General features: G+C 35.4%; 1 protein-coding gene across 3 annotated transcripts; it reads right to left on the bottom strand.

Moving 5' to 3' along the window:
- Window positions 1-7,061: 7,061 nt before the first annotated feature.
- Window positions 7,062-12,271, bottom strand: LOC107629829 (transcription factor KUA1). Of its 3 annotated transcripts, none has more exons than XM_088501398.1 (4): window positions 10,104-12,178; window positions 9,279-9,323; window positions 8,264-8,472; window positions 7,062-7,876 (listed from the first exon to the last, which is right to left on the bottom strand). In XM_088501398.1, exons 2-4 carry the CDS (start codon window positions 9,289-9,291, stop codon window positions 7,349-7,351), a joined length of 750 nt encoding a protein of 249 aa, XP_088357524.1. In that variant the 5' UTR covers window positions 9,292-9,323; window positions 10,104-12,178; the 3' UTR covers window positions 7,062-7,348. The 3 variants fall into 3 exon arrangements, with proteins under 3 accessions (XP_088357524.1, XP_088357523.1, XP_016188228.1); XM_088501397.1 differs by having other exon boundaries at window positions 11,538-12,163; XM_016332742.3 differs by lacking the exon at window positions 9,279-9,323 and having other exon boundaries at window positions 11,538-12,271.
- Between the last annotated feature and the right edge of the window lie 1,021 nt (window positions 12,272-13,292).

Here is a 13,292-nt window from a genome sequence, read left to right as displayed (position 1 = left end):
ATTCACTAAATTCAACACAAGATAAACCCTAAAATTGGGGTTTATCAAATGACCTTGAACTGAATCACCAACATCCGGGGTGGCCGACCTACCTGCCTCTGCCGGAACAGATACTACCGAGGTTGTACTCCTCAACAACCTCATGCTCAAAAGTGCTTGGCCCAATATCTGGTAGGTTGAGATGACCAGTATCGAAAACCATATGCAGAGCGATGAAACCACTTTGTCGGGAATCACATGACACCCGCCCTGAAGTGCGACCAGTAGCAGACCCCTGTCGACCAGACTCTGGTGGTGAAGGGATAGTGCGAAAATATGGAAAACAACCCACACCAGTATCAACCCACTGCTGTATATGATCATCCCCATTCCCATCAATGGGAATCTATGATGGATCTGCGAAAAGCCAACCCATTGCTATCCGGGCTGAATATGCTGTGTGGGCTGAATGTGGCGGCTAGACTGACTCTGACGACTGGGCTCGCCATGGTCGCTGGACTAGCCGATGTGATTGTGCTAACTGTGTCGGCTGTGACGGCTAGGCTCGCCATGGTCGTTGGACTGGCCATGGTGACTGTGCTGACTGTGGTCTAGTTGTTGTGGGAGATAATAGGGCAATAGTTGAAATATTGCATACTGACGTGCAGGTAGCTGAAGTGCTGGTGGCTGAGGTGGATGCTGAGGAACTTACTTTGACAATCTCAGCAGTTGCCCGAACTACCCCACGTACCAATCACGGTACTCAGCTGACGGTCTAAAGTCCCAAACCGGAAGGTGGTGCCGATCCCGTAACTGAGTGTTACGACGGATCCCCTATTCCGCTATCCACCCCACATGTAAAATTCTCCAGTCATGAAGCTGCACTCCGCGAAGAGTGATGCAATGTTCTTCAATAGAATGACTTTTTCTACCTCCAGGACGGGTTGTGCATACCCAAACTGACGCATTACTTGATTCGCAGGGTTCCATTCGACACACTCAAACGATAATAACGAAGCAATTGTGTCTCACACCTCAAGGTGCCATGTAGCTCGTCAGATATTATCAATCCTTCGTACGACTGCCATACAAACTGCAACATATTATTAGAAAATTAGAACCCTAATATTTAATATTAATATTTGATATTAACACACACAAAGTAAAAGCATTTATCTCGTCCATGTAGTCTATTTCCTGCCTAAATATTGTTGTGATCTTCGATAACCATGCTGTGGTTCGTGCGGAATGACTCTCCCTAAAACACGTCACATTGAAAAAATTAAAAAATGTGCCGTCAAACAAATATGCATCGTCAATATAATACACAACTAAAATAGGAACTGTTACCTCCGAGCAACTGATACGTCAGCCGCTGGAAGGTACTGTCATGGTACGTGCACAGCCATCCATCTCCTTAGTATCATACCGTGATGCACAGCACAGTGCCCTGTAAAGATGCACGAGACATACTGAAGCCCAACTATAAGTGTGGATCAGCTCAAAATCGCGGAGCAACAGTAGATACTTCGCGTGGGCATATGCTGTCGACTTATCCGTGAATAGAGTCGAATCCATCAAACAGAAAATTTGGCATCTCACATATCTCTGAATAGACTCCAAAGTGTCCAATGGCTCTGCGTCTCTGATACAGCGAACCCATGCCAACTTTATATAAGATTTGGAGGAACTACTCATAATGGGTTTGCGGCCGAAAATCACGATACTCTAACTCTGCATGAATTTGCCACTGCTATCTATCCAGCTGCTCACAACCTGTCCATCAATGAGTAGGCTAAATATATGAGCGATATCTTCCAATGTCACAGTAACCTCACCCACTGGCAATACAAATGTGTGAGTCTCCGACCTCCACCTTTCCACCAAAGCAGATAGTAAGGAATAAAATCCTCTGATCACTCCAATTCTAGAAACGTGGTAGAATTCCATTACTCGTAAAGCGTCTTCTATCATCGGATTCCACGTCTCTGGTGAATCCAGTTTATGAACCATTAGATACCTGTTAGGCTGGTACAATAAAAATATATTTATTCATTAAATATATCTATTAATTTAAATGAATGAAGATTATGATAAATAATTATTTAATAAAAAATGAATAAAATAAAATATAATAATAATTTAACTATACTACTTTACATAAATAAAATAAAAAAATATTATATTATATTATACTATTTACTTACTAGAATTTAAGTAATATAAATATGGTCATAAATAAAAAATAAAATAACATACAATAATATTATTACCCTTAATAATTATAATAACAAATACCCGAATAAATTTTTTTTGATATTCATATTATTTATTTATTTTCATAAATAAAAAAATATTCATTAATATTAACATTTAAATTATTTATTAAATTTACAGAAAAATAATCACATTATAACAAAGAATTCAAAAAATTTATACGACTATATTTATATTAATTTTTTATTAATTAACAAACATAAAATAAAATAATGATAACACTAAAATTTTTATTATTTATTAAATTTAATATTTACAAATTTAAATAACATAGTAATATTAAATATAAACAAAATAATAATATTAAAATCTATATCATTATATGATATTAACACAAAAAAACTTAAAATTACAAAAAAAATTATCAACTTACATAATTGAGATGATCCAAATAATTGATAATATGTCCTTTGGGTATAGTTACGCACTATTTTTTATTAATACAAACTAATAATTATTTTTATGTATAATTACTCTTTTTTTTTAAACATACTACTAACACACTACTAGGGAGCTACACTTCTTTTCTCTCAAACTCACTACGGATAAATGTTATGGAGGGAGGGTTGAGCTCTATTTAAAGAGCTTTAATCTTGCATCGGTGGTTTCTGTAGGAAAGAGCTATCTCCTGCATGCAGACCACCTCTAACACGCCCACCCCGTGTTAAACAGCACCTGCAACTCCTCGAAAATATGCAAAAATCTCTACAAAAGCTGGTTAGATTCCTGAGGTAACAAGCCCACCGCGTGTTGGCAGAGTGCTGCCACGTCGCTGACAACGCCTAATCACCATGCCCCCCGCGTGTTGACAGGGTATTGCCACGATGCTGACGACATCTATTCACCACGCCTCTCATGTGTTGAAACCTGCACCCACAAAATAGCAAAACACCCTTAATGTCAATATTGAGCAAAAACACAATGGTTCTTTTCATAAGAAAAATAAATTTCGCATAACATATTTATATAAATTATTTACACACTATCATCATCATCCCCACCAAAACCAAGCACTATCACTATAACACCTTCTTTCACCATTAACTCAACCAATCATTGCATCATTAGCATGATTATTTTCATTATCAACCACCAACCCCCTTTCTTTCATCCCATTGCTGTCACCCTTTATTAGTTGTCAATGTCGCTATCATCATCATGATCATCGTCATCTCATTATCTACCATAACTATCACCATGTCCCAATTCCACCTCGACCACCGCTAACCTATCACCATTTTCACCCTTTCTAATCCTTCCCATTTTGCCACCCACAAATATGACCATTGCCTCCTCCTTTTCCATTTCACTATCATTTTTATCCAATTCTCAATTTTAAAAAGATGGTTTATTTAGTTAATAAATTCATCTTGGAGTGAATGAATTGTGAAACTATCCTCAAATATTCAAAGAAATTGTTCAAGGGTTACCTACACGAAGAGATGGTTAGATATGGACTTAGAAAATTTTGTGACCGGAATGGCGGAAGTCCTTCAATCTGATAACTAGTAAATAGTACCTACAAAAAGATTTTGACACTCAAAAAATCAAAAGAATCTTGCAATGTCGTAAGTTATTTGTTTGTAAAGGGTGTAGGGATATTAGACCATACTAGGAGGAGTGAATTGTGTTGGTGGATTTCCAAACTATAAGTGAGGTCCACATAACTTTAAAACAAAAAATAATAAATAAATAAAAGAAAGAAGTGGCTTTTAGCCAAGAGAGAAAGAGAGAGAGAGAGTGTGAGAGAGAGTGTGTGTACTATTTTGATTTCATTAACCTGGTAAATTTACTCTATTTTTATGAAATTTTATTATGTTATTCTTGGTGTAGAGATGAATATTAGATATAACTTGCTAGTTATATTGCCTTTTCTTTTATCTGATTTGAGATACTCACTTTTGTGGAGGGCTTATGTTATTTTCATCAGTTTTGATGATATATTTTGTTGATTATTGAGATGTCCTAGTGCCACTAGAAAGATTGATTGTATACCCATTGTTTTGATAGTAGAAGATTTTATTGGATTAGGTTCCATAGGTTTTTTGTCCCTCTTTTGGGGGAGGGGGTTTTCACGATAAAATTTTAGTGTTTGATTATTTAATTTCTGCCATTGAATTTGCTGCTTGGAATATCTTTGGTGTTGCCTATTTATGGAAAAATTATTTTTAGTGCTTTCGCTGTTAAACAGGTTCTTATTGAACCTCAATTTTTCCAACAAAGTGGTATCTAAAGTTTTGGTTGTTTATCTTTGTGCTGATTAAATGGAGAAAAATACTCATGGGGCAAATATGGTCAAATTGAATTCCAAAATTACTCGATTTGAAAGACCCTCATGAAAAGTATGTTATATAGCAAGGACTTGTATGATCTTGTGGAAGGGGATAAATCCAAAGGTACTAAATCCGATGCTGAATGGAAGAAGCTGAATCGGAAGGCAGTTGCTTTGATTAGGCAATGGCTTATTCTTAGCGTGTGTCCACATGTTGACACCGAAACAAATGCCGAGAAAATGTGAAACAAAATTGAAGGAGATATGAGAGAAAGAATGTGCAAAACAAAGCATTCTTGATTAGGAAGCTTGTCAATATGAAGTATATTGAAGGTAAATCAATACTGGAGCACTTGAGCATTTTTCAGGAGACGGTGAACCAACTGAAAAATAATGAAATCACTTTAAAGAATGAGTTGCAAGCCTCGTTGTTATTGAGTTTTTTGCTTGATAGTTGAAAAGTTTTGGTTGTGACACTAACTAACTCAGCTCCAAATAAAAAGTTAACATTAGCAATGGTTAAAGAGAGCATGTTGAATGAAGAAGTTAGAAGAAGAGAGTGAGGTTTGATTAATGCCTCCTCCCAGTCAGAAGCACTTATTTCAGAGTCATGGGAGAGAATTCAAAGTAGAAAATCTCACAATTCTGACATGTCAGAAGCAGTTCAAGAGGAAAGTACAAGCCAAGAAAGGAATTTATTTGTCACCATTGTGGCAAGTCCGGGCATATCAAGAGGTATTGTAGGTTCTTGGAAAGAAAACAATTAAGGGAAAGAAACGAAGACAAAGATAAAGATAGTAATAAAAAACTACTGCAATTGTTTATGAATATGTTCTTATCACATATGATGAAATTATGTGAATCTTATCTGTGATGATTCCACTTGGATTATAGACTCTAGTGCATCATGTCACGTCACTCCGAGGTGTGAATTTTTTATTTCTTATACTGTTGAAAATTTTGGCAAGATCAAATTGAAAAATAAAAAAATGTGTGATATCATCGGTATGGGTAATATATGACTTGAAACGAACATAAAATGCAAGTTGCAGTTGAAGAATGTTAGGCATACACCAAATATGCAATTTAATATAATTTCAGTAAAGACATTGAATCAAGAGGATATTTCACTTTTTTTTTTTTTTTGCTAAATTCAATGTTTATTTACTTTTGTTTTAATATCTGTGTGTGATTCTCTCAAATTTCAACTATTTTTTTACAAAAAAATATTCGTAAAATTAACTAATATGTATTCTTAAATTACAAAATAAAATTTAAAAAAATTTATAAAAAAAAATACAAACTTGAGTTTTAATACATTTTATTAAAATAAAATTTTTTATTAATAATAATTTAATAGTATATTTTTTAGGATACATAATAGTTAAACTTTTCATAATTTTTTTACATCTTAACATATAAAATAAAATTTTCATTGGGAAGAGCAAAAAGGATATAGAGGGAGCAAATACCGTACACATCAAAAGATAAGGTCAACAACACAAACGGTGTAAAATAAATAAATAAAAGATGTTTTATTTTTTTGGCTAACGGTACTATAGACGGGGATAAGATAAGGCAGAAAATAGTATAGTTGACACTGGATGATATCTCCAGCCCAAAGATGCTGCGTACTTTGCTTTCTTTTCTTCTGTTATTTTATTTTTTTAATTTGAAGGTAGATTTCTCTGTTTTTTATCAGAAAAAGAAAGATTTTCATTCTAAATAAAGTATCACAAATTTGTCCTTGAGAGTAGCTTTACAAGCACGTGAGTTAGTAAAAAAAAAAAAAGAACTCAAAAAGTCCTATTCCTACCCCCAACTTTGAACTCCATTTCAACCCTTTGTTCCTTTCAACACTTGCTTGCAACGGCTGTTTTTTTTCAATGGAAGTAAAAATAATAATATACTTTAACATTGTATTTTTTGTGTTTTTTAAAATTGTGAAATGTACACAAATTAAAGAGTTTGATTTTTGTACTTTAATTTTTTTATTTTTTTAAATACAAATTGGACAGTTCGATTTCTATACCTCTAATAAATCGAACAGTTCAATTTTTATTTCTCTAATTAAATGATTTCACATTTCACATTTTAAAAAAAAACATCATTACTACTCTAATATCTAAAACAAAAAATTCGTTCCTTAGATAACAAGAAAAATTGGTTCAAAATTACAGAAAATAATCGTGTAGGTATTAAAATTCTTAAATTCATGTGGCGTTGAAACACCTTATGTCCTCACTAATATAATATCTAATAATAAAAGAGAATCTATTGGTGGAAGTTTACATCTTGTATTTATCAAAACAGTAAGATGGCATGACTTAACAAGAGACACGCTATTACTACCGTACACTTCTACTGATTAATATCCACAAGGCTTTCATATACATTAAATAGCCCATTAAACTCGTAGGTTAGTTGGTATCTGCCTTATTCATATATCTGCTTACCCTCAACTGTATTTAAGACAATGTGTACTCGTGTTAGTGTATTATTCATCCAACACAATCCGGAAAACAAAAACTACTTCAGGGTAGAGAAATAGATTGTCACACTGCATAATCAACTTTACATAATAACATTGAGAATACAAATAACTGGACATATTTTAAAGAGTTTTGATTTAGACCTAAGTAATTTCCTAGACACTATTCCCTACCAGCAAAGGAAATAAACTAGGTTAATTCCCATCATGGGGGCAAAGAAACAATTATTAAGGTTATACATATCCCAACAACCACATACATGAGAAGACGAGAACCACATTTCATGAGCCATGAATACAATGCCCTCCTTGCAACACAAACAAACATCTCAAACTGCATGGATAGCACTCTCATTCATATTCGAACTGCCACATGTTGGGGTCGCATGAAACGCTGACTGCCGAGATGGCCCTTCTTCTTGAAGCTTCAGGGACAGAGAGGACGGGCCTGAGTCTGCAATAGTCTCTCCCAAGCTCAGTTTTGACATGCCAACGAGTTCGTCAACGTTTATTGGTGCTTTGGAATGCACTGCAGTTGGCTTCAGCACCTCGTGTGTCTCCTCCTTCACAGTATTAGGCTCTGGACTGTACCCTGACCAATAGGGCAGAGGAAATGGGAAGAAAGGAGAATAGTATGCAGGATACAGCACCGGATAAGATGACTGCTGTTGTGGTGGTTGAGAGTTTTCAGGCTTTAATGGCGCAGAATCTCCATCATTGGAGTTGGTGGAATCCATGGATTCACATTCTTCGTCGAGGGTGGGAACCGCAGGCAAGGGGTTATTGCCTTCTGTTTCAGCCTGTAACTGGTTAGCTGATAAGAAGTCTTGCTGTACCATTGGAGTATCATCAGCTGCCTGCAAAATCAAGATTAAAATATATAAATAAATATAAGAAATAAAGAAAATCTTTAAAAGTTTAAGAGAAAAGAGCAAATTGAATCTGAGATATTAGAGTAGTCTTAACAAGATTATTTTAATGCACATTGAATCGGCCAAGATTCGTAATTGTCAACCCAGAAGCAGAAGAACAACGGAAATGGATAATTTTCACAAATCACAAATGACTACCAAGTCATGATAGAAGCTAGAACAGAAAACACTATATCTTTAAAGAAATAAAAACAATTGGGTAATTTTATCAATGAACATGAGTAGATTATGTGGCATAAATGTTCATTTGATGCAAAATAAAATAAAAAAAGAATTATTTCATGGATAGTAATTGCAGACAAGAGTACAAACTTCATCTGCAACAATGTCAAACAAGCTGGAGCGTCTTTTCCGTCTAGACACATTGCTTTGCCTGATGAAATACTTTTGAGCGTGACTGGCCACTTGAGTAGGGGTCCTTGATATAACATAGTTCCTTGCGATTCCACGCCAATCACCTTTGCCCAACTTTTGTAATCCAAGTAAAAACATTCTATGCTCCTCCTCAGTCCATGGAACCCCTACATATTAAAAATTATAATTAAACTATAAGAAAATGCTGCATGAATGTGTTTGCTTGTCTTCATTTAGGATATGGTAGCATTGTTGGAGTTATGTGCAATGTAAAAATGAAATTAATTTAGAACAAATCAAAACAAAACACCCATTAAATCATAGCTAAAACAGGCATCTCAGCTAATGCTTGAACACCATTGTGAGTATGAAATAAACTAGAGATATTATCATTTTTGTGTAGTATGACAAACATTCTAACATTTCACCATAGAAATTAACCAAGACCCAAGGGTACACTAGTTTTACTCATCTACAATAGGTCTATTGGGGACCAGCCTGGCCATTTTTGTTAAAACATAATACCAGCCTGGCTTAAAGCAAAGCCTGATAAATGTTTACATCACATTGAGGCCTTTGAATCACAGTTGTTAATAATGGCACTACAGCAACCTCAGAGCAGAGCAGCTGAAATATGCATTTCAGCATGGCGATTATGGCAACTACTATTTCATCCAGATTGAAAAAAAAAAAAAAAAAAAAAAAAAGGAAGAAAACTCATGTTTCCCATCCCCCTGGTGTTATTCCTCTCATTTTTTTGCCACATGACTATGGCATCGTTTACTAGAATAATAAGAAAACTAGCTATGTATTGTTCTTGAAAATATGCCATGAATTGATTGCTTGGTATCTATACCAAACAAGCAAGGACAGATGTAATACATCCACATAGAGGTTTTTCACTTCTCTTTCTCTTATTCTATCCAAGAGATACATGTTTAACCAGAAGCCTTCCAGGGTTAGAATGACCCACCTCTAACAGTCATTCAGCCCCTCTTCTCATTTCTCCTTTGATCTCCTGTTCAAGGTTGTCAAACTGTTAGGAACCCACATTATTAGAGTGCATCAAGAAAGGGAAAATGGGGAAATATATTGATAGTTCGGGGGAAATGCATGTAACCAACTTCACTGAGTTGGCATTGGAAGTGAGGAGGTTAGAATTGTATAGGGTGAGGGATGGATGTTGTGTGGAGTAGCATCTCAGGAAGCTGGAAAATAGACCCAGACTAGAAGAGGGCCAGGTCTTTCAAGAACTTGGCATTGCCAATAAAACACTTGGGGGAGAGTGAAAACCACACTGGTTTGTTGCAATCCAGGTTCATCACGGTTTCGTTTCCATTAATTGCATATTACACAAACTAAAAGAGTTTGAGCAAATTTTTTAAGAACTTAAGATTGATCAATCTTAAACAATAAACTCAACTTTTAGACCCATAAAGATTTAACATTTCAAAAATATTTTATAGTTTGAGAAAATATATACAACATTAGCTTGACTCATTAAATATTGTATAACATCAACACATAAATCCACATATCCAAATAGCACATTTTGAGGGTCAAAACAATTGCAGATTTAGTCTCTAACCTCAGAAGTCACTAGACAAATTGAATCTATCGATTTTGAGACAATTTACTTTAAGTTGTAGGAGCTTGACAAAATAGAGTATGTAAACAAGTTAAGTCATTTTTGTTTTCCTGTAAAAAGATCATAAATTCATTAAAAATTAAGAGTTGACTCAAAAATAACAACAATGCTCCTATCTTTCACCAAAAGCACTTGTCTTTGGAAACCCACCATAGAGATTCTAGCTACACCTTCATCTTCTCTTTTCCACCCGTTGCTGTTGCAGGGTTTGGGTCAAGCTCCTCTGATCTATCTCTTGTTTTACTTTTTCATCCCTACACGCTAGAACCTAAATACGTAAAAGCTAATAACTCCATATTCAAGGATAAGTTCAGAAAATGGAACTGAAAAACAAAAACCTACACCAAGTGTAGCCTGGATCTAACAAGGTGTCAGTGTAAAACGAATGAATGGACTAACAAATTGGATGCAACACATAGACCTTCCATTATTAAAGCCAGACCCGAAACCCAGACATCTGCTGCTAGATTTTATACGGAGCCAATAATCACAAGATCCTATTTGAAATAGGTAGTGAAATGTTAATAATGACTTGCAACTTGCAAGTGCGCTTAGAACACTCTCTTCTTGATATATAGAAGTGTGTGCCAAATCCACAGAGTTGGCATTAAACCCTTGTTAAAGTCACATAATAATCTCTCTACTAGATGGCATCCGTAGACTGTAGTTTTGTCATAAACAACAAACTGCTCAAAAACTACAGCAGAAGTTTCTGTATAACTGAAATACATGCATTCCACTTACAAAGAAATAAAAAGAAATCCACTAGATAAGTAACTCAACTTGTGTCACCCAAAAGATGAGCTCAACATCGGACGAACTATCACAAACTTGCAATCCTGAACAGATTAGATTCCTAATCGATTATAACCATAAGCCCATAACCCTCTGTCAGCTAGATCAGCTCTTCTGAATGTTTTACACAAAAAGGAGAGAGAGGAGAGGGGGGGGGGGCATGGATTTCATAAACCTACCATATTCATTGGCCAACATTCAATACGGTTGGGATTCCAAAACTATGCAGCACACGGTTGGGATTCCAAAACTATGCAGCACAAGCATTCCAATAATTCATTCATAAAAAGTACAGTCTCCAACAAACTCAGCCTCCAGATTTTTTATTTATTGAATCTTGCTAAGACACTTATAAAGTGCTTAATGGAGAATGTTTTCATTAGAAAGATAAATAGTTGAAATTTTCAACGCATTTATGACAGTACATTTATACATTTATTAACGGAAAAAAAATTAAAAATTTCTACTAGTGGTAACATTAGCAAGTGTTAGCAAAACCCTTACTTGCTATTGACGTGATCTTTCTTATCTAGTTGATCCTACAGTAACACAATCAAACAAATAAATACAAAAGAACAATTGTACCCTAATTTGTAAATTGTAAATACAGAGTAATAATCATGCGAACAAAGATCACATAATCAATCGAAGCTAGTTAGTTTATAATCTTATCTAACATAATCAACACCAAAATCACTCTTCAATCGAAGTCCAAAAATTTCGCATGCAATTAACTTAAGTATACACAAAATAAAAAAGGAATTTTTTAACAAGGTCAAGAATTCAAACCCTTCTTTCTTTCACGGGAGCTAGAAGAGGAGCCAGGAACGAAGTCCTCGGAAGCATAACCGTCAGCGGTAGCCGCGTTATCGTGGTTATCCCCGGGCGAACCGGGGTTATTGGACCCAGAAGCGTGGATAGGTCCTGAACCGGACCCGGAACCGGCGTAGTGGGTAAGATTGCCCATGCTAGCGCTCTTCCGGATCGAGCCATCGGTCAATCGGACCCCAAAAAGCTTGACGCCGCGGTTCGGGCATGTCCTCGAGTTATGCCCATTGTGGCTGCAATGGGAGCATCGTCGCGTCATGGCGGAAAACCGGGAACCGGATCAAACGGTGGATAACGGAGACCCAAGAAAATGAAAGAACGATAGAAAGAAGCTGAAGGGGGAGCTGGTTGGTCCTACCTAGGGATCCGAATCACAGGATCCGAGACATGAAACGGTTATTTTGGAGAGTTTGATGTTAGTGATGAGTGAATAGATAGAGAAATGGATAGATACATAGGTGTGTGTGTGTTTTTTGTTTTTTGGGTTTTTTAAGGTTTTTGAGTTGTGTGTTGTGTGCGGCGTCTTCTTCTTTCTTCTCCCTTGGCTTTGGCAGATGGCCAGATGGGAGAGAGAGAAAAAGAGAGATGGCAATCTACGGAACACTATCCATATATCTTGTCGCGGATAAAAAAAATGAGGGATGATACTGTGCTTCGCGATTGTTTTGGAGAGTGGTGTGCACGATGACGAGGACAGTTGATTTGGTTGGTGGTAGACTGGTAGTCCCTTATCCTCGCGGAAAAAGTTTTTAGAAAGAAAATATTTAATTTTGATATACTTATAATTTAATTATGATGTTATATTATATAATTAGATGTATATATAAAATTATTTTATATTATATTAAAACCAAGTTAAGAAAAGTAATAAAATGAAAGAGGAATGAAAATTTAATTATTTCTAAAAATTTATTTTTTATTTTTTTAATTTCTTTATTTTAAACTAGTGTATCAATAGACACATTAGTAATTTATATGTATAAAATAATAAAAATTAGGGCAAAACACTCAATTAAATTAAGGAAAGCAAAATTTTACATGAATCAGCCAAACGGAAAAAAGCTTCGTCAATCAACCAAACCACATTTCTATATAATTCGAAAGAGCTTAATTCGAATTACATTTGTACATAATTCGAATCTACTCAATTCGAATTATACTCGAAGACAATAACACACTAATTCGAATCTACATGTTTCGAATTATAAACAAGCATAATTCGAACTAGGTCAATTCGAATTACAAATTTGCACGATTCCCCAAGTAATTCGAACCTAGTTGATTCGAATTACTCCCATTTTGCATCAAGTAGTAATTCGAATGGGGTTAATTTGAATTACACTGAATTTCGCTATATAAGGAGTTCGAATCCCCCTCATTTGAATCACTTTTCCATTCACAAATCCCACCAAATCTCAGAGAAAACGACCTAAATTCACTCCGACAAAGACTCGAGCAGAATACTCAGCCTATGGGGGACGATCCGGAAAGGCTATATCGGTTGGACGGAGTTGCTCATATAGCCGGGGGTCATTAATGACGAGGTTAGTAGATAGAAAATTATGTGCTAATGGTTTATCTGAGTTAGTGGTTTTGCATGTGGTTTTAGTGGCGGTTTATGTTAGTGGTTTATCCTAGTGGTATTGCAAGTGGTTTATTTTAGAGGTTTTGCATGCGGTTATGTTGGTGGTTTATGTTAGTGGTTTTTATTAGTGG

Source organism: Arachis ipaensis, chromosome B1 (assembly GCF_059453495.1).
Source record: "Arachis ipaensis isolate K30076 ecotype BB chromosome B1, ASM5945349v1, whole genome shotgun sequence".
NCBI classification, from domain to species: Eukaryota; Viridiplantae; Streptophyta; class Magnoliopsida; order Fabales; family Fabaceae; genus Arachis; species Arachis ipaensis.
Note: the sequence above shows the minus strand (reverse complement) of the source record. Positions and strands in the feature narration are given on the sequence as shown.

What these genes read in the sequence shown, in the direction of transcription:
- LOC107629829 (XM_016332742.3), bottom strand. Translation starts at nt 11,835, where the DNA reads ATGACGCGACGATGCTCCCATTGCAGCCACAATGGGCATAACTCGAGG. An exon ending in CTCCCGTGAAAGAAAGAAGG is followed by an intron (nt 8,473 to 11,537) that starts GTTTGAATTCTT and finishes TTTAATATGTAG; the next exon opens with GGGTTCCATGGACTGAGGAG. An exon ending in TTGACATTGTTGCAGATGAA is followed by an intron (nt 7,877 to 8,263) that starts GTTTGTACTCTT and finishes TTGATTTTGCAG; the next exon opens with GCAGCTGATGATACTCCAAT.